The sequence below is a fragment of the Typopeltis vanoorti genome, chromosome 2 (assembly GCF_054136105.1).
Source record: "Typopeltis vanoorti isolate ZY-2024b chromosome 2, IOZ_Tvanoo_1.0, whole genome shotgun sequence".
NCBI lineage: Eukaryota > Metazoa > Arthropoda > Arachnida > Uropygi > Thelyphonidae > Typopeltis > Typopeltis vanoorti.
In genome coordinates, this window is record NC_143550.1 from 164,509,883 (window position 1) to 164,532,350 (window position 22,468).

Consider the following 22,468-nt stretch of genomic DNA (forward strand, 5'->3'; position numbering starts at 1 on the left):
TGGATATTCTTCCGATTGTAGGAAAATGGATGCGCCTACACAATATGTAAATTTTGGCTATAAACGAAAAGGCAGTTCGCTCAGAAGTATTCCGAACGATGAGTATACATGGTAAAAGTTACCACAAATTATTCCTCATCATCATCAGTGGCTCTAACAGAATCTTTAAGCGCCAACGACCTTCCAGGTATCCTTGGATTTCGTAACCATGCTAGAATATGATTTGTATGCACATTCTGTGTGTTCTCTTGGGCGGCTTTTTTCGGATTTTTCGTCCCTGAAAACAAGAAAACCAGCCTGGTGAACACACCCGTCTACAGATACAAAATATTGCTAGACAAGGAAAGCAACGGGTAACTAACGTTCTGTAATAATTCCCTAGTAAAATAGCATTGCTACCCCACCAACCTTTAGGTTGAGGGGAAAACACAGATAGGAACCTTTTGATTGACTTACCTAAACGCTTTTCCACGTCAAAATAAAGAGCCTTGCAAATATGCAAAACTAAATTAATTACTTATAAAGAGTATCGAGTTAGGCTGAATCACCCGATGCCTGTGAAAAATCCTCCGGAGAACTGTCATTAAGAGAATCTCGGATCGATAGCATAAAGTGACGAAATGCAAGCTAAGCAGAATAATTAATCGAAGGTTCACAGTCCATAATTTGCATGGAATGGTCCTGATGATAAACTAAAGTTTGCTAAAATCAACCATACAAGGAAAAATCAAAACCTGGCAAAGTGTACTCCATACACGGAATAGAGTTGTCAAAGCAATTATCTACTGTGTGTTTTTAAGTTTAAATTTCTGAGTTTTATTCTTAATCGCGGTGCAGACATATTACACAAAACAATCTCGTAAAAAAGTCATTCAAAGTTTATAAAATGTACTGTAGACCACTATGTTGTTAGTGTAACAATAAACAATAAAAACAATAAATCAGCATTTTAGTTTTTGTTGTTGCTAATGGGTATTATTATTAAGTTATAATTATCATTTTAAACTTAATTTTAAAATTAAAATTTAGAGTATCAGACTCACATGTTTAATGTAAATCTTTGAAATCTGTAAACCATGGCAAGTCCATTTTCGCAAATCATCTACCAACTAAAACTTTCCTAAACTTCTCATGCCACTGTTGGATTGAAGCCCACAGCCTGCTAGGTTAGCAACCAGTCTTCTGGTAAAAGGCAGAAAATAACGATGTTGATGATAACTCATGCGCAGTAAATTAAATCACAGAAATTTACTCGACAGATTCTGACTAGAATAACACGAGATGCGGGCACACATGAGCATTAGCACCCTCCTCTCGCTTGTTAAATGAAACGTATAAAGTGGAATCAATGATGAAGAACTAGTTTTATTATTAATCAAGACCATCGCATGTAAACATATGTTATATATAAATTTTACTTGCTGCAAAACGTATCTGAAATTGAATTTTATTTTTCGCAAGAATCTTCTCTACCAGAATTCAACAAGCGATTTAAGAGAGAATATTTGTAAAACTTTTATTTACACGATAGACAAACAAGATTCCTAATTATTCAAATTAAAGTGGTAGATAAAAAAAACTTACTGATGGAAAAACATTTTCAAAATTAATACTGTTTAGTAATAAGAACAAAAAAGTAGGGTTTTTTTTAATAAATTTAAATATTTTTATATTTTATTGTCACATGCGAGATCAGACTATTATAACGCACAGAAAAATCTTTCACATCCCATCCCTGAACTGAACCTAACAGACATCACACGTTCTTCAAGTCGATGGTTTCAACAATTCGCAGAACTTGGAGAATCAACTTCTAACAGCGCGCCAGATATGAGTCATCATCGATTTACCAAACCTATTTCCATGCATCGTCCTTTAATTAATGGATAATTTTGTTTTCAAACCAATGATCTTTGAGATGTATTGCTTTTGCTGAATAAGAAATCCTCGGATGTAAATCGAAAGAGTTTGAAAATCTTCTCTGTCAGATTTTGTGCTCATTTTTAACTTTTTCCCATCACCAATTCGGTGTATTTTTTATTTATTTTATTTGTTTAAGTTGTGGAGTGGAAAAGAGCTTTTCAGGTAGTCAAGTCAAACTATGAGGGGAATATGAAGAGAATTACTCATACCCAGATGCTCTGGGGAGATGGGACGTGCTTGGAATGATAACGTATTTTTTTTCAATAGCTTCCTGCGGCGTGAAGGATCATACATCCAATAGATTCACCCAATAGGTGAACGGATGTGGTACCGTAAAAAAATCTAATTTTTTTAATTGCTAAGATGAAATCGATCATTTGTAGTGATAAAATTAGAAAAATGGATATAAAATTATATATTGCAAACTCTATGTTACTAATTACTATACCAAATTAAATTACTATACCAAATTAAATGCTTGTATACTGCAGATCAGCAGCAGCTGATCTGCAGTATACAAGCAAAACATGACTGCTCATCCAACAGCTGGATAATGAATGGCATCACTCTACAATGATGCAACTACGAAATGCACTTTTTAAAGATTGTTTTGGACTCTTTCCAGAATTTCTCAAGAATTGTATTCTTTCAAAATCCATTTAAAAGTTAACGAACCTCTCGGTTCACTTTATAGTCTTATAGTACAGAATAACTTTCTCGTAAGACGTCTTAATCCGCGCCCAGTTTTATGTAAATATCATGTTGTAATATAGATGATAGAGATTGGACTGATTATAATATATTTAATCCAGTTACATAAATTTATCGTGGAACGAATCAGAAAATCGCACAGAGAAAAAAAAAAGGGGGGGGGGTTAAAAACTGAACAGTATTGCCCAAGCCATTTGATGAATCTTTTGTTGTATGATTTGCACATGCAGTCTTGCATTGTAAAAAAAAAAAAAAAAGTTCCGTGGGATTATCCCTACAACATTTGATGTACAATATTTTTCCTGAGAACCCGATTCTAACATTAGTCGGAAAATATGCACTTACTCCTTTTATTAATTTATTTATAATTTTTTTAGAGAGCCATATGGTTGTATTTTAATGAACCTGTAGATGCGATTGAATACAATAAAACCGTTCTAACCTATAGGCGCATCTAGTGGCCTCAGTTACAGCTTATATAAACATTCAATATGTATAAAAAAAATTAAAATTTTATAATAACAGAAGCAAAGCTTACTGGGTGATAGAGCCAACCTGCTCTCTAACCAAAGGCTAAATTAAATCTAACATGAAATTTTTATATTAAATCGGCAGTTAAAAAGACCTACTTGAGGATGTAATTTTAGAAGCTTGGGTTAACAAGATATTCGGAGCCGAATATCTTGTTAACTGAAATGTATAATAAGAGAAAGGTGTTGAAACTGAAGCTGAATTATGTGAAATAAAGCCTCCGTAGCTCAGTCGGTATAGACCTTTGGTCGGAAAGACCTGGGTTCGATTCCTGTCCAAGACGTGAGGAACCTTTATCTGGTCTCTAAAGATGAGTTAGCCGGTCTCATACGGAGGTAGAGGGTTTTTCGTTCCCCAGAACAGGCAAACCAGTCCGGTGAACACAACAGAGATATATAAAGTACATACTTAATCCCTTATTAGGAGGGTTCAACCCCTCCCAATGTAACGGTGCGCTGGCCAGTTTTGTGGAAAAACGTCATCAGATAATAAACAGCGCAAAACTGACTAGGAGCTTGTCATGTGGTTTAAAATGATGTATTAAGCAGAGCTGATTAGTTGATAGAAATTAATAGGGAGTGTTTAGTTGCCAAGTCACAGAACTGAGCTTCATCCTCAAAACCTTTCTCTTATTTTACGTTTCGACTCCGAATATCTTGTCATCCCCAACTTCTAAAATTACACAACTAGGAATGTCTATTTAATTACCTTTTTAAATATAAATGAAAATTTTATATTAGATCTAATTTAGCCTTTGGTTGGGGGAATAGTTCCATCACCCAATAAATTTCTGTGATTGTTCTAAATTAGGAATTTTTCTTAGAATGATGGTTACAAATGAGAGAGTTCGATGCATAATTCTCAAAATTAACTAAACGTATTAACAGAGAAATCCTATGATGCAAATTAGTTTAATTAATTTGCATCGTAGTTTAATGAGTAGTGAATTAATTAGTTTAATATGAATAACATTTTAGAAACTTCAATGATGTTATCTTGTGTATAAAGTGTATAAAGTAACACAGTAAGAGCTTGTAAATAATTACTACTTGATTTGTTTTGAAATTGTTTACAAATTTAAAGCGGATCCATTATAATACATCGCTAAATTAATTGTAATGAAATGCTGGAGTCTCAAATGGGATCTTAACACAGCACTGACTGAAAATGTTACTCGGTGCTATTTTAAGACCTGACTTTACATAATTAAGAATAAGACGCTCGAAAAACTCGAGATCTTCTGGGATCCTGCATGACAACACAGCTCATACTGCAGCACAATCTCCTCAAGAAACGATTCGTCTTATGCTCGGGTCTCGCGGCATTCATATCATTGTCCTCCTTATGAAACAAGGGTTTTAAAGATGCGAAGTACATATTGAGATTGGTTACTGAAGTACTTTAATTAGTTACTGAAGGTGCTAACATAAAACAAATGTCATTCTAAAAAATAAAAATAAAAATAAACCTGAAAGTATACACGAAGCTATTCAAAAATTAAATCTGATCTTGTTCAATGATTTAAATTAATTCCTCATATTTCTTTCCCATCCGCCTTTTTTTAAATATTTCGGCGGTTAATGCCCTTATAAGTTTGAAAGGCACGCCATCAGATGACTCGGATTTCGTGAGCAGTTGAGGCCAGGAGGGTAGAATTACATTCCACATCTTTTCAAAAGCCTCCCCTATCTCCCTCGAGCAGACAACATTTCCTTAGTAAAATCGCAAGTTGTCAGTGCAGACGTTTACTGAATGAAATTCTTTTTAAAGAATTCTTTTGATGAAAATATTGGTAATGTGCAAAACGAGATTGAAGACAGCCAAAAGTTTAAATTGCAAATCATACTTCACTGGTGTAAACACATAAATCTGATTATTATTCAGTTTTCAGTTTCTAATTCCTATTCCTGGCTTTCCAACTCTTATACATGTTCCAAGAACCAGAAACTAATTTTTGACGAAATCTAGTATGTAGGATAATATGGAAATTTAACGACACAATTCAGTTTTGCTTTAAATTAGCCACGTTTAAATAAATAAACATAAAACTCTATTATACAGAATCCTACTGCTATTAGCAATAACTATGAGCGTGTAGACCATAAAGTTAATAAGAAACTATCAAATATAACAATTAATTCTTTAACTCTTGAAATCTATGAATGAAAGATGAAACTAGTTTTAGACAGAATGCTTTCCCTAACAAGGTGCTCAATACTAGTAAAGCTATATCCTAATATTATTATCGGTCTTCCATAAGGACGCACGGTCCATCGAGGATGACGAAGGCATAGACTAGATTATCTAGTTCCTTCTCTTAGTCCCACTAATGCATTATGCCAAAAGCAACTGGCATAATATATGTTGACCCTGTTTAGTGGGATGAAAAACCCGTGTTTGCATATAAAGCTGGAACATTCCAAGAAAAGCCAATACACATAACACTTTAGTTTTTCTGCTTAACAAAGCAAAAAAAAAAAAAAAATCCTAATAATAAGCATATAAACGATAGCTTCTCGTTTTTTTTTTTTTTTTTTTTTTTTTAGCGTATGATGATACGACGGCCGTGAGGCCCTTTTTACAGGGAAGTGTACGGCACCATCTCACTCCCCCCCCCCCCCCCCCCCCAATTTTATCCGGGCTCGGGACCAGCATAGCTGACGAATCAGGCCTATGACTAGGTTCACGGGCTCGGTTTGCATGTTCTGGGGGTCGAAAAACCCGACCTCCCTATGAGACCGGCTAACTCACCTTTCGTCGAAAGAGACCAGATAAAACTGGGACATTCCAAGGTTCCTCGTGTCATGGACGAGAATCGAACCCAGGCCTTTTCGGCCAAAGGGCTTCGTCTATACCGACTGAGCTATGGAGGATCAACAGAGGCTTCTAGAGATATCATTGTGGCTTAATGCTTTTTACATTATCACCTAACACCATAACTTATTATGTAGTCAGAAAATTAAACCTCCCAAGATGTAAATCTTTTGTAGTATTTCAAAGGAAATGATCGGGTGATGGTGACTATCGATTTCAAACAGAAAAGAAAGACGTTCTTTTAACAAAAAAGGACTGAGAATATAAGCGATTGACATACGTATTACCTTGACGTTCCACGACCATATTTACTTCGACGTATTTATGCAACTAAGATCGAGTCTGATCCAAAGGATCATAAGTCGCTGTGATGTAATCTTCTCTTCAGTCTATACCCGATTAACTCAGTGTTAAGCAAAGAAACCATTTTCTTCGAAAGGCTATAAATATACAAGCGATAGTGAACAACCAGACTCGTGATCAGCTAGCAACAGTGCTCCAACTCGTTTATGATGCATCTAAGATCGAGCATCCAAAATCGTTTATGATGCATCCAACTCGATCTTAGTTGCATAATAATTTATGCAACTAAGATCGAGTCTGATCCAAAGGATCATAAGTCGCTGTGATGTAATCTTCTCTTCAGTCTATACCCGATTAACTCAGTGTTAAGCAAAGAAACCATTTTCTTCGAAAGGCTATAAATATACAAGCGATAGTGAACAACCAGACTCGTGATCAGCTAGCAACAGTGCTCCAACTCGTTTATGATGCATCCCTTAAGTGCAAATCATTATCAGTAACAATGCCCATTAAACACTCGCTTGTCCTATTACATTTCCAAAGAATTTAATGGATCCTTGAAGTAGTCTGTCATAAGTGCTGGTAATAAAAGCTACAACTCTGTTCATTTCTGGGCATATACATCACTTCGTTCATACAGTAACCGGCATATCATAAAGGAAAAATAAAGCTTCAATACGTACCGTCGATGACTCCTGCTGTAAGTGTGAAGCATTGTCTCGCTCTTCTTGAAGCAATGACTTCAGCTCCACAATTTCCCTTTCAAGCGATTCCTGTAATGAAAAAAAAAAAAAAACTTGTAATGGCACGCTAAACAGCTAAGTACAACAAAGTTCCATTGATTCCATACAAGCGAAGCACTTACATGTACATTTGGCAAAAGATAAAGACATTAATACAGCTTGCGCCCAAGAACATTTGTAACCAAATTGCTCTGCCTGTGCATTTCCATTAAGGCAAACCTTTCCAAATCTTTCGTATTACTAAAATAAACATCTCACGCCATATTTCCAAAGTCATTTTAAGAACAAATCTATTTAGGTAATTATTTTTTTCTAATTTCATGTAGGAGAAATCGATATAAAACTGCTTAGATTACACTGAAACTGAAAAGAAAAAAAGTAAAAATGATATGACTCAGTATGGCGTAATACTGAGGCAACTCGTAACAAAATGAAGCTACAATCATGATATGTTATTGCAAAACCATTCATCCATTTCTCATCCCTTCAAGACGGATTCAGTCTCCTAATAAGGAGCTTTAGGCAATGTAATGCGGCAAGCTTGCTTTCCTTTAGGACAGAGATTCCCAAAGTGTGGGTCGCGAGCTGATTTTGGGTGGGCCTCTTTGTACCACAGCTTTAAGAGTGCTGCTTCCTTTTACTACTTCGTACATGTGTAAGTTTGATTTTCGGCAATGATAGGAATTAAAAACAAATTTCGAAATAAACTTCAATTATCAAACACCTTGGGTCTGAAAAAAACACATATTAATGTGGACGTCAGTTACGTCATCAGCAAAAATAGAAAACAAGCCCATTCTTCACATACACCTCATTATGTATCTAATTAATACATTTATATATTAATTAAGCGTATTCAATAAAAATTTAAATGTAGTAAAGCGATATTTTTATTCAAATCCCCTTCTTTTTAAAATATGCATTACAAGTGAGTAGGTCGCGAAAAATTACCGTTTTCGAAATTGGGTCTCGACCCATAAAAGTTTGGGAAGCCCTGCTCTAGGCCAGTGTAGAACTGGGCCGGTTGGCCTGTTCTGTGGGACGAAAAACCCGAGTTTCAGAGAGAAAAAACCCATCTACTCTCGCATGAGACTGGCTAACTCACCAACTGATTGAAAAGACGTGATAAAGGTTCCTCACGTCATGGGCCAGATTCGAATGTAGGTATTTTCAACCAAACGGCGCGTCTATACCAACGGAGCTACAGAGTCTCTGCAAAACTATCAGAAATTATATTTTCCCTTTATCGTTTCGTCTACACTCGACTAAACTACACTTGATTGGGATGATTTGGGAACAATATCATTTTTTGTTGACATTGCGAGTGGTTGGACAAATGGCAGCAACTCAATGTGTTTGACTGAGTAAACGGATCATTGTCAAAAGCGTCTTGTATTCATAGTCGATTCGTCCGACTTATTTCTGTGTATGCTACAACGGCAGAAACATTTCAGTGTATAAACCAAAATAAGTGAAGGTTGTTAACGGAAATTTAGAGACGAATGTCTTATATCAGGTAGAGCTTTTAATAACAGAGTGCATATCAAAATTATCCTGCAATTACTTAAGGCTATCACTGATATATCCGATTCCAGTTGGTGTAGATTACTGTAGACCTTGCTCGTTGTCTAATGGGTGTTACCAGACTAGTTTGTGGGAAGAAAAACAGGAGTTTGCAGGAGGAAAAAATGTCATCTTATATTTGTTCGATTGGTTGACATTTCGGAAAGAGGAAACCAAGATCATGAAACTGGTATACCATGTAAGCTAACTGCGCGTGTTTTCCAGCCGGTTTCTCTGTTTTGCGGGAATTAAAAACCAGATTTTCGGATAGGAAAAATTCCTGCTATTTCCATATGAATCACCTACCTTCAGTTCAAAAGCCCTTATATTTGCGTAGCAGACGGGATTCGAACCCAGTTAAAAACAAAACAAAGTAGGAAATTTGTAAAAATTTTATGCGTACAAAAGACAGAATTCAAAACAGTCTTTTCAAGGCATGAGTCCTGTCCATCTCTGAAATGCTAATAAGGTATTTGGAAGAACTAATATAGACTAGCAAAATGCAATAAATATTAAAAGGCTAACTACAACAGAGCAGGGGAACGGGAGATATCCAATTCCTAAGTTAGCTCTTTCTGACAGCGCTCATTATGCCATACGTGAAGTCGCTAATTTTGATCCACACTTAGATGATAAAATGCCTAACTATATACAAGAGATACGGTTATTAGCGGCTCTGTTTTAATAGAAGATTAATTCGCATTTTTCCGTAGGAAATGCATTCATTTCAAAGGGTATCTCATCCAATGAGTTGGGGAAAAAATAAGTTTATTTTCGCCTGCGATAAGTATGAAAAAAAAAAAAAAGCAAATTTTTTTTCGACCGAAAGAGTTCGAAAAAAATCCAGTTTTACTATTTATATGAAAAAGAAAAAAAATATTATATGAAATAAGTAATATATGTTATTTTGTTATTTCCTGGTATTTTAAAGTAGTCGTCCAAAGCAAAGATAATTCGATTTTAGAACATCACCAGAAAAGGCGTTTTATATTTTTGCTTTTTTTTTTCTTCTTTCTTCGGATTATTTTTCGACACTTTTTCATTATTTCAGAATAACCTATTATACAGTGACCCGAATATTTCTGAGTCGATAATCTCTAGAAAGATAGTCTTTGTCTTATTTTTTTCCCCTACATCAAGAATGTCATTGTTCATTTAAAGACTGAGTTGGTTAATTCATCCTGGAAGTCCATGCCGCATTAGCCTCATACGTGCTTCGAATGAAAATGTGCTTTAAAAAAAAAAAAAGAAAAGAAAAAGGCGTTCGAGTTGCTGCCGATCCCAGTTAATCCACTGAAAAAAATGTGCCACTTACAACCTCCACAAGCCTGTGTTGCTTTAGATGTACAACTTTTTTCTGTTAAGCACGTCCTTAATGAAGAGTCTACCGCATTCCGTCAGCTGCCAACGATGGCACGATGAAAGAGAGACTGGTTCGCAAAGGGTCTAAAGGGGTGGAGAAAAAAGTGATGAAGAAAGGAGGGGAGGTGGAGAAGAGAAGCCAGAGATAGATTAGAAAACAAGACAAATCTTTGGTGGGGCAGTAGCATAGCTATTAATCTTGAATACGCCTCCGACAAGCAAGAGTCGAATTTTTTTATTTTATTCCTGTCAAAGGAAGGAATTTTTGAGATAAAAACGAACCATCTGACCAATTTTCACAAATAATTAAGATTACCAAATAAGAACGTGGATTGGTGTTCAATATTCCTTGCGATTACCTTGAAGAATGGTTAAAAAATGAACCGAAATATAAATCAACAACAAAGAATCAACATTTTCGGTCAAATGTTTATTCTCTCCCCCTGATAATCCATCCCATTGTAATGCTACTTTTTTCTGCCTTCGTTTTTCCTCTTCATTCGTTTATAGTGCTTGGTCTAGACATTGCTAAACTTATTCAGTTGTGTTAGATATATAGTAAAATTCCTCCTAAAAAATCTAAGTTTTTTTTTTTTTTCTTTCACTAAGGCTTCGTTTTTCACCAAAATGTAAACTCAACTTTCCAATAACTTCATCTGTGGTAAGAAACAGAAGACGCAAAGAAAGCTGCTAGTGAGGAAGATGTTGCAAACAACGGAACAGATATGTTGACACAATTAATGAATGACCTATCAGCCGGAGCATGTCGTGCTGTAATAGCTAGTCGACTGATGAAAAGTGCTCATTTATTTTCTGTCGGACTTAGATACTCTAAACAGACCCAGTCATCGCAGTTCCTTTTTTGAAGGCATTTCACCGGTCTAGTTTTATTCTGATATTATCTTCAAGCTTTCCCAGACTATTTAAAATGTTTAAACTACTTGAAAATAGCAACACAGAGTGAGATCCCATATGTTTTTTTTTTCATAAAAAAAAAACTCCTCTATAAATTATGCACTGTTATTTTCATATTTTAGCACTCCCCAGCAATCCATCACATGACTATCGCAATCACATCTTCTTCCCACCATTTTGTTCACGAGCAAAATTACTACTTCTTTTTTTAATCTCTTTTTGCATTACGTGTGAACTCAATATTAGAGGGTGAATGTAGAAAAGTGAGCACATTAATTATAGAAAAGCATTTATGTCTCTTTGATTATTATAATTGTAAACCATTTGTTTCTTCATCAAATTTATTTTCCATGTTTTGTTCAGAGGCAGCGTACATTTCGGACTACAAATACCAACTTGCTAATATCGAATCTTTAAAATGTCAAGCATGTGACGGATCTAAAGCCTGGCATTTAAAATTCACGGAAAGATTTCCCATGAATAATGTTTCTTAGAGGGTAAAGTTTCTATCGGACTATTTAATTACTACCCTCTCCTGTGCTCCTCTTGCTTTGCTTGGGCTCAACTTCAAATTTTATATTTGCAAGCCATTCAACTCGGCTAAAGGTATGTGAACTTTAATAAAAGCACAAAATAACCTTATTATCCTGGAATTTTTTTCCTTTAGGCGTTTTTTACCTAAAAAACGAGATATTAACGTTTACTGGAAGAAGTAAAAAAAATTCTGAAATTTAAAAGACTTCGTCTTCATATTCGAGTATCAATGCTGTGTTTACAATGAGACAGCTCTTATGAATAAACTTCCACTCTTCAGATTCTCCTTCCACTTCTAAACGAAATGAGAGGAGAGAATATGACGGCCGAGTTTCAGAAGGCTGAGAACGAATCACATCTCGGAAATAAGAAGCGGGGGGGGGTGAATCGACAGAAGAGTAGCAGTTTTTACGAGACTCATTTCAACAATCAGATGAAGAAAGCAGAAGCCTGTGATCAATACCGCTTTTGCAATCCCTTCCTTCTCTGCAAGGTGCGTGATATTTTATATCCCCTCGATATTACCGGAATGAGCGAAGGAGGAAAAGGGGGGTCACGCATTCTCTCAGCCGATAGGAACTGCAGATTCAGTAACAATCGATGAGTCCTTAGAGGGTAAAGTTTCTATCCGACTATTTAATTACTACCCTCTCCTGCCCTCCTCTTGCTTTGCTGGAACGAAAAAAAAGAGGTTAGTGTAGTTCTGTGTCTCAAGAGAAAAGCATCAGTTTGCACATAATGGAAAGTGGATGACAGATGGAGCCGCACTACAAAGGGGGATTCTTCAACGTAAGTTTAAAGTTTAAAAATATCTGTATATCTTCAGTATCGAACACATAGACACACGCACAGATCTCATTTCAGCAATTTTATATTAGAATAAGTCTTACGAGCGTGTGTCGTTTTTGTTTATATATGAATGAAACGCAAAACAGCAAAAATATGTTCAATTAATTAAATTAAAATTAATTTAATATTTTAATATCGAACAATAAAAATATTGTTTAGTATAAAAATGTTAAATAATATAATATTAAAAAATATAAAAAAATCTTCATGACGAATCGCTCTTTGAAGATGAGAACATAGCTAAAACTTGAGAGATGAAAAAAAATCGAATTCAAGTATCTCAGAAGCGATTAAACGACCTCAATACTATCATTTGCTTCTTTTTTTTTTTCAGGAACAAAAACAAAAACCTTCTAAGAGATATTTTTAGGCGATTTGGAGTTATTTGTCATATATTTGTCATGTATTGTTTGTTGCAAGCAAAAGCTATTCAGTCACATGAAAATCTAGAAACCAAAGTGGACGCTATCGAACACACACACACACACACACACACACACACACAATGTGTGTCGTTTTAAAGGCATCGCTAGCTGTTCGAAAGGAGAAAAACTCAAAGAAAAAAGCTTGATCAAGCTTTTTTCTTTGAGCTTGATAGTCAAATAGTGCGTGTAATAGAAATTGAGGAGAAATAAGATATTCGACGAACTTGCATTTTATGTTAATCCACACACGAAAGGTGTGGATTAACATACATAAAATATTAATACACTAATATTAATATTAAAATATTAATACCGTAGGTGGGATAGAGATTATATAATTCGAAACCCTTGCTCTAAGAAACCAAAGATGGAACTTTTCAAACTTTTTTTTTTTTTTTACGTGGTTCCAAATTTTATGCAAACCACGGTACATTAATACCATGGGTGGGCTAAGGATTATTTTCTATATTTTATTAATAATTTTTTTTTGTATTTTGATTTGTTTTTTAGGTAATCCGGAAACCCTGCTCTAGACTAAACATGGAGCTTTTTCAAGCCACTTAAAGTCTCCAATAAGCGGGGAGGCGGTCTCACATTGGGCGATGAAATAAATTCATCTTCTGGTTAAAGAGTGTATACACTAACTACTTGGTTCGCTAAAGGGGAAAGGGTTTGTCGAAGCCATCTAAAGACATTCACCGAAATTGCAACTTAATTTATTAATAAGATAAGTAAATGTTATTATTATTAATTTAATTAAGGGGATATTAGATCCCACATTGTTTTTAAACAATGTGGGATCTAATATCCCCTTAATTTAATTAATGTTTATATCGCCGAAATGAAGCCTGTTGGCTCTTTATATTTAAGTTATTATTATTATTATTATTGATCAGTAATGAACAAGGATCCCACGCCAGTTTTTGCTACAAGTGGAGTGGTGACCATCTGTATAGATTAATATTAATATTATTCACCGAATTGCAAAGTTCTGATATTCTGATGCAAATGTTAACAAAGACAGAACTGGAAACATACCTTGATCACTATCACACGTTAATTTAATTAACACGATGTTTTGGAAACACTTGCAAAGCACTAGAAAACAAAAGTGCCATTTTTCATAAAATTAATTTCAATTTTAGTGCTCTGTGGTTAAATACAGCAGTGATAAAATTTTGTACTTCATTTGATATGTCAATTTTCGCTTTTATAATCGAAGGTTTTTTTTAATGTTTTCATTCTTGAATAACTGACTGTTCTCTTTCATTCTTTTTTTTTTCACACTTGTTATAATTTATCTCTTCCTGCCCTAGGAAGAGGCTTTAGGTAAGAACCAATATTGAGAAAGGAAAAAAAAAGAAACACACCCCAGAAAGCCCGCTAAAGATTCCACATAATTTATAATAATTACAGTTCAGTTTATTATCGAAAAATTATTAATTATCTTGATTCAAAAACAATTATTATACTTCATCTTTTCATTTGTAGTTTTGATGAATTGTGATTTTTCGATGAACTGTGTTTTCGGCGAATTGCAAATTGATGAAATATTCTCGTTCGATAAATTGTCTTCAATGGACTGTTTTCGCTGAATTTTATACTCGCTTTCCTGTTAACTACCTGAAAGTGAATCGCCTTTGTTGGCTCCTTGAAGATTCTTTTGCTAGATAAGATATGCTGATATCATTCTAATATATGCGTGGCGTTCTTGCGACATGAGCTGTCTCTCCCGTTCGATTTATTCGATTGTTTTCTAAGTCACCCATATAACTAGGGAATGTGCAGTCCGACGGATGTGAGCCTTGTCACACCATATCTTGTATCCTTCACTACAAGGTATTTTCAGAGGAATGTGGGTCTTTAGGCGTACGATATTATAGTTTTTGGAAGAAATGGCAATTTTATAAGTAACTTGTAGGTAGTTTTCGCGAAGAGCTTGGACTGTATAAGTTGAAACTGCCTTTGAGATTAAAGCTGCACCGCTGCATATTGTAGCACAGGCGTATAATATCCTGCATATAGATTTTCACTTGTACGCGGTAAACAACAATTTTCTAAAAAGATTCTAATTTTCTTTCTTATTTTGTTACATCTTACCTTGTATAAATGATATCACTCAATGTTTTTGTGTTGATTCATATCAACTTTGTAACATAGATGATGTGTGTGTCTTAAGTACATCAAAGTACATCATCTTAAGTACAAAGATGATGATGATGATGTATGTCTTAAGTAATAACATGTGTTTTGGATAGTGAGGTGCACCTCCATCTATAATGCATTTTATGACTTCTGTAGAAATAGCATACGGTATTCACTGGAACATAGGACATACAATCCGGCCTGGTTGGTCGAATGGATAATGTCTCTTCTTTCTATTCTTTACAGTCTGTGGGTTCAAAATTCCTGGCAAAAATGTTTGTGGATGTCTCTATAGATAAAAAGTAATTATTATCGCCTGATGTGAGACTGCCACCATCGCGAGTTTTAAAGGAGTACCATGTTTGAACTCCAGAACGAACATTAGCTCCCAGATTACATATATAACCCTCAGTCCGCCTACGGTACAGATTCATAAAATATATAGTAAATCTATATTTACTATATATTGATTGCATTAATTATGAACGATTACAATATTTGAAGCATGGAAATTATCAAGTGCAGGAATAACTTTCTTGCAGCTGGAGAAAATAATGCAGCATCTTTATATATATATATATATATATATATATAAATGTCGAAAGTATTTTTACCTTGGGTATAAATATGTTAAAGATACCAAGTAATTTTAAACCTGGTTTTACTCCATTTCCCAAGTAAGCAAACAGACTAAAAGTCAAGTCAATTGCAGGCGCAAACTTGACTTTTAGTCTGTTTGCTTACTTGGGAAATGGAGTAAAACCAGGTTTAAAATTACTTGGTATCTTTAACATATTTATACCCAAGGTAAAAATACTTTCGACATTTATATATCTCCTCCAGAGATTCTTATTTAATAAGGTTAAAACACCTTATGGTAACTTGTTTTGGCGAAATACTTACAAGCTCTGTACTACTAAATCTTGGTATTTATAATTCTAGCCTAGCTCCCACTGACGAGACCTCAATAAAGGTCGAAACCGGTCTGGGTAGTGGCCCCTTGCCTTTAATACAAAGCATTATACATCCCCTTCTTGGAGATGTGTTTTGGCATTAAAGGTAAATATTAAGATTAGTGATCGGAGCTTGTTCCACCTTTGCCACGAGTTGCCCTGGTCCTGCACTACCTGTGGGATCAGTTAGACTTGCATCAATTGCAGGCGCAAACTTGACTTTTAGTCTGTTTGCTTACTTGGGAAATGGAGTAAAACCAGGTTTAAAATTACTTGGTATCATTAACATATATATATATATATATATATATATATATATATATCTGTAAATTAGCGCCATTTTCAAAAATAAACTGGAAATTAGACCATAAGAGGGAGAAAAACCTTGAGAATCCATATTAAATAGATACCCCCCCCGCCAAATTATAGAGAAGAAATTACATAAAACATCCTAAAAGAGGGTGGTTTGCTTACCAAACAATGCTTCTTAATGCTCATTATGGGAGTTATTAGCTCGTATTTTTATAGCCTCTCACGCCTTTTTCTGTAAATATGGGATATAATTTAGTTTTTAAAATGAAATAACAATCTCTTTAACAAAAATAATCTGCATAATTTCAGCTTCCCTGGTTCACATACCCAAAAAATTAGAATACTTTTATATTTAATTAAATATAAATATTATAATAATTATGTTATTAATTAATTAAATTAGTGTGCTCAAAAAGCTGGGTTTCATTATTATTATATCTGTAAATGTGGGTTTTTTTCGTGATAATTTCTGCCCTCGTGAAGGCCTCATGGCTAGCTAAAGCAGAATGCTAGCGACTCGTGCGCGTTCGATGTTTGGAAAGATGTTCGAATCCTGTCTAAAGCATAAAGTCTCTCTCTATATATATATAATAAAAAACATGAGTCCTGTCTAAAACATAACTCATATCAATTGATATGAGTTAACCTGTTATAAAGAGGTAACACAATTTTTCAGGAAAATCTGGCTTGAGAACATAAAAACAACATTCAAATATTTGAATTTCAGTACGCAGACCAGCTAAGTCTGGGTACTGGAAATACAGAACAGTGACTTGAAGAGCCAGGATCCTGATTGGATTTTTTTTTTTTTTTTTTTTTTTTTTTTTTTTTTTTTTTTTTTTGCAAATCGCTCAAAGCTGCAGTCAAAGAAAGTCTAGGCGACAGTTCATTCGATTAATACGAATTATGGACTATTAATTGAACGAATTTTTATTCTGCAAATAGTCACCTAATTCCTTCATTAAAATAGTTGGTAAAATACTAAAGCATATAATTATATCAATTCGAATAAGTAGGTACTAAAATCAGTCCAAATTACACCACAATTACTAGTTTACCACAATTTTAGTACAGCTCTAACTATAAAATTTCATCAAAATCCGTCAATTTAAAGTTTTGTTGAAATGTAGAAATGCTATACAAATGAATACATTATTGCAAGACAATTTTAACAGCCATCACCCTATAGATCATAAAACGAGCTTTAATTTGAATTATTATTATTATTATTATTATTATTACACGAACATCTCCATCGTGTCTACAGACTTATCGCAGGAGGCCAACTAGAAATCACTGAGAAACTCAGCCAGATCTATACACAAAGTCCGAATGGATCGTATCAAAGCCTTATAAAGAGATATAATAATCTTATTTCTGCTTGTTAGTATGTATTCATCAATAACTGCGTAATCCTATGAACGATTTTAGCCACTTTTACACCAAACAAACTGACCAATATAATCATACTTCACTTTGAACTCAATCACCAACAACAAAGCATCCACTACTGAATCTGGCAACCCAATCACCACTATCTAAGCAAAAATTTCTTATTAACTACACTCTTATTAATTTCCAGGAATGATTCCTATCCCCCCCCCCCAACGAAGACGTGTACTGAAACATTTCTTCTGTATCAGTCCTACAAAATCTTAAATTACTTATGTTTATTATGCTCCCTCTTGTCTGCCTATCAATCAATTACTACCACGCACAATTCTTCGATCTATCTTCATAAGAAGCATTCCATTTGCCATCATCTTGATCAATCGCTCCTGGGTCCTCTTCCTCATCACCGAGAAACCCAGCCAGGTCTGTACACAAAGTCCGAATGGATCATATCAAAGTCTTATAAAGAGATATAATAATATTATTTCTGCTTGTCAGTATGTATTCATCAATAACTGCGTAATCCTATGAGCGATTTTAGCCACTTTTTGCCATATGCCCCCCCCCCTCAAAACAAATAGCAATTCGTCTTTGCTCGTAATGTCAGTGTGCTTAAACATCCTGCATGTGGAGGATATTAGGGGAAATAATAAGCAAATTGATTATTTCCCTTAATATCGTTGCTCATATCATTAATATACGAGTTAAATTTATAGAAGTGTCCTGGATACAGAACCCTATGGCACATCGCTAGTCACACGCATTCATCTGAAATCTACACCGCCACAAACTACTTTCTGATGTCAATCCAGCCATCCTCTTATCCACAGTCGTTTGCTCCAATTTACGTAATTGAATTCAAAGATACATCCTGTCAAATGCCTTTGCAAAGTCCATATAAATTGAAAATTTCATTTAACTTGCATTATATTCTCGATTTGCATTCTATCCACTTTGCTCACACGACATAAATTATTTCAAATTAAGAAAGATAAAAAAAAAAATCTTTCAGAAAGGAGGCAACACACATGATTGTCAGATTTCACAGTAATTTTCCAAGGACAACAAATGGTCTTGCGTTTTAACATGTTACCTAATACTTCGTTTCGCACGTTGAAGATTGTTCCTTCATCTATCTATATATAGTTTGTTCGAGTTCCCATCGCAGTTATTTTTAAACTGTAGAGTCTCACAAAGAGTTAGCGAGGAGCTGTATGTCACTTTTAAGCTACGTGTCGAACCGGTGACAGTTCTCGGAGATTTATTTTGAAAATATGTTTAACGAAGTCGGATAAAAACAGAAACTCGGTTTCGTTTGCTTCTGTCCGGTAGTTTGTTAGATTTCACTAAACGTATTGAAGATTGATGCTGTTATCCCTATACTTTTAAATCACTGTCCTTCGGCTGATTATGTGTTTACTTTAAATTAAGTTTATCTTTTATCTATGAGATTTACACAAAACAAGGAAGCATGAACCGAATAAAGACTCTCTCTCACCCGAGATTTTAAGCAAGGAAAAGTGTACTGAGAAACTAAAGTGTTGTACACTTTAGTACAGTTCACCGCCGAGCAGTTATATACCAGTCCTCACACTTACCTTAAAGCATTCCATATTGCAATATTTACACAGAGTCATTTCGAAAGTTTTGCACACTGTAATCATGTTGCTAAACATTTATTTTGTTAAATAAATGTATAAGAACATGAGTATATTTACATGCTTGCTTACCATATAATATTTTTGCCTCATCACCGCAGCTCAACGTTTGGGTACAATTGTATATCAGCAAACATTTTTTATTGATTTGCATTTGATAAGTAGCATCAATTCAGCGGAAACCTATATATAACAGTAATATATACATAAATTAGAAGCTACTACGACTGAAACATTGCCTATTTCTTTTCTTAGAAGCGCAGTCCTCATATTTGTAGCGTAAGTTGGACTCGAATGCAGAGGGGAAGTAGTAGCGAGCATCACTGAACTATGGACGGCTCAGCTATTTCATTCTGTACTGCTAACAGCACAATTCATTGTCTGCTCTGTTGTGTTGCTGTCAGATGTAAGCCTGAACCTATCATTGCCATGGAAACATGAAAGCATTACGTTACATTCGTCTTAGTCACAATCAAAGGAAACTGAAGACTTTTTTTTTTATACAGAGAAACAAATGAAACAAAACAATCTTATTATAAAAAAAAGGCAAGCATTCTTACATAAAGCAAATCACACTTATTGAGATGAAATTACTTTTTCCATGCCATAAAGAGTCAGTCATTAGCTTGTTTGGCGAATCTCGCAGCCTGCAATTCGGCATGCAATTACTGATGATTTCATTCAGAAAATTAAACGAAATTTCAAAACTTCCTTCTTTTTTTCCTCCCCTTCAGAAGCACGTGGCGATGAAGAGAATTTTCTTGTACAGTTGACAAATTGGAACTAAAGAACTGATTTCATGACTTAATCGGTAACACAAATAATATGGCTTCTCTTATAATTTGTCCCTAAGACTTCAGTTTACGTGATGCCACTATAACACTTACTGGCACGTGCTAAAAGGTAACAGGAGAATCCTCTGAACGAAATGACACGGCTTTAAACACTAACGATGTAAACCGTATCGTCCAATAGTACAACATAATTACTCATTGATGTGTAATTTCTTAATTAATCTGCAATAAGAAAACTTCTGATAACAATAACTAAATAAAAAACACGATTTAATGATGATATCATTCGAATAACAGCAAAAACACAAATTGATTTCTGTGGATAAGCAGAATCCACTGCATGAAAACAATGAACATAAGGTCACACATACGTCTTAATCTATAGCACGCACGCACGCACACACACACACACATCGATAACAAACCTGCGAAACTTTTATTACACTCATTCACACGCACACAAGTATATCAACTGTATAGTATAAATAATTTATATTTTAGTTGATAGACCTGATTACTATACCTGCTCTCCAACTAACAGACTGAATGTTTGAGTCCCGTCGTAGACATGGATGTTTGCAAATCTTTATAGGTGAGAGATGAATTTCATCGTCTAGTATGAGTCCACTGCCCCGCTTATTTGGGTACGAAGAAGTGGCTTGTGACTACCATCCAAGAAAGGCTGCAAACACGGTATATCAGTACCATGGGCAGGCTGATCTGATTTTCCCATTTTCAGTCATTTCCGAGCGTAGGTGAGCCCACAAAGTATTCCTGATGAGCTTTTTAACAGGGTAGTTCACCATTGCTCCCCTCCCCCTCCAACTTTAACCGAGCTCAGGACCAGCGTATAGCTGGGACGTATTTATGACTGTAATCCATGCGTGTTCACGAGGCCGGTTTACCTGTTCTGGGGGACGAAAAACCCGAGTTTCCGGGTCTCCGTATGAGACCGGCTAACTCACCTTTAGTCGAAAGAGACCATAAAGGTTCCTCACGTCACTGACGGGAATCGAACCTATGTCTTTCCGACCAAAGGGCTTCGTCTATATTGACCGAACTACGGAGGCTCATGGGCAGGCTAAGGAATTCTATGTTTTTTTTCATTATTATTTTATTTTATTTTTGTATTTTTATTTATTTTTATACAGTCCGGAAATCTTTCTCTAGAGACTAAACAAGGAACTTTTTCCATTTCAGGCCTTCAATAAGCCACCATGTGGTCACATAATGGGCAATGACATTCATCTCTTACATAAATTTACACAGGATTCGAACAACGTCAAGTTTTGGCAATCGAAGAAAAATACCATGTAGTCCTCGCAACTGCGCTACTATAGAAACGCACTAAAACTTGGAAGAGAGGGTATAATTTGGCTAAAACAAGTCAACCAATAATCTAATACTAATATAAATATTACACGCGTATGTAAATATATTGACATAATGTAACAACATATATTTGTGCTCAAGCATTCAAGTTTTCAGTGTCACTTTTTTTTTCTTTCTCTAAAGTAAAGAACGCTTGCTCCGCGTTTCTTTTCGGGCATCTTTCTCTTGTGTTGGTTTCACCATCAACGTGTCGTTTTAGATCTGCCTGATTTCTTTGAGCTGCTGTGAAGGTTTTTACGACGCATTTAGCACTCAGCTTGCCCTCCATGTTTCGACACAGCAGTTACTTTAGCTATATTTCCTTCCTACAAGTTTCACAGCACTTCCCTCCACCTCTTCGGAGTTTTACAAGAAAAATAATGAGTTCACCATCTGAAGTTTCATTATTATTGCAAACTTTGCATATGAGAAACAATCTTTTTTTTTTATTTCCGTTGTTCAACAAAGGGATTTTTACCAACAAAATACTGCGTGTATTTATAATGATATAAAGATACCGAATTAAGCAAATTATTCAAATAAAATAGTAAGCTTTTACTGACAATTATTTATTACTATTCGACTATTCTTGGTCATTTCAATAAACTACTGATAAACATAAATAAGATTTAAGGAGATTGATATAAAGCTGGTTCCGACTTCTTGTGAAAAGTGACGATGACTTTATGGCTGGGTTGAGTATCGGAAAATTTCTTCGTTTAACGGGCACGTCTGCATCATTTGCAGTTTCCAATTCGCGGAAAACTTAACTGAAAGTAAAATAATCACAACAGTGTCACGAGCATCGTGTGTTGCATTACGCAAATGAATCCCGTGTAGCGAAGAACATTTCCGCAAATTTCATGCATTTATCTATTACAGATAATTTTTTCTGAAAGTATTAACTTGTAAAAAACAGAAATTAGAATTATCAGAAAGTACTTTTTTTTTTATCTGTTTCAGTTATATTTAAAGAAGTTTAATCTCTCTTTACACAAGAACGAAAATGTATTCTACAGCTTAAATCGACTAATGTTATTGACAACAATTACAACGTAACCCCCTAGCGGCAAAGTCAATATTTAATTCGTAGTTTTACTAAACTTTGCAAGGCTAAAAGAAGTAAATTAAAGAGAAATCCGGTTTTTTTAAGGTATCTAAAATAATTAC

The 22,468-nt window shown here is 34.9% G+C and overlaps 1 protein-coding gene across 4 annotated transcripts in view; it reads right to left on the reverse strand.

Moving 5' to 3' along the window:
• Nucleotides 1-22,468, reverse strand: part of LOC150109601 (uncharacterized) — a 426,121-nt gene that overhangs the window by 270,411 nt on the left and 133,242 nt on the right. For all 4 annotated transcript variants that reach the window (XM_090413762.1, XM_090413780.1, XM_090413753.1 and 1 more), the window contains exon 3: nt 6,966-7,055. In XM_090413762.1, the coding sequence (XP_090269888.1) occupies nt 6,966-7,055 (90 nt within the window). The remainder of the gene's footprint in view (nt 1-6,965; nt 7,056-22,468) is intronic.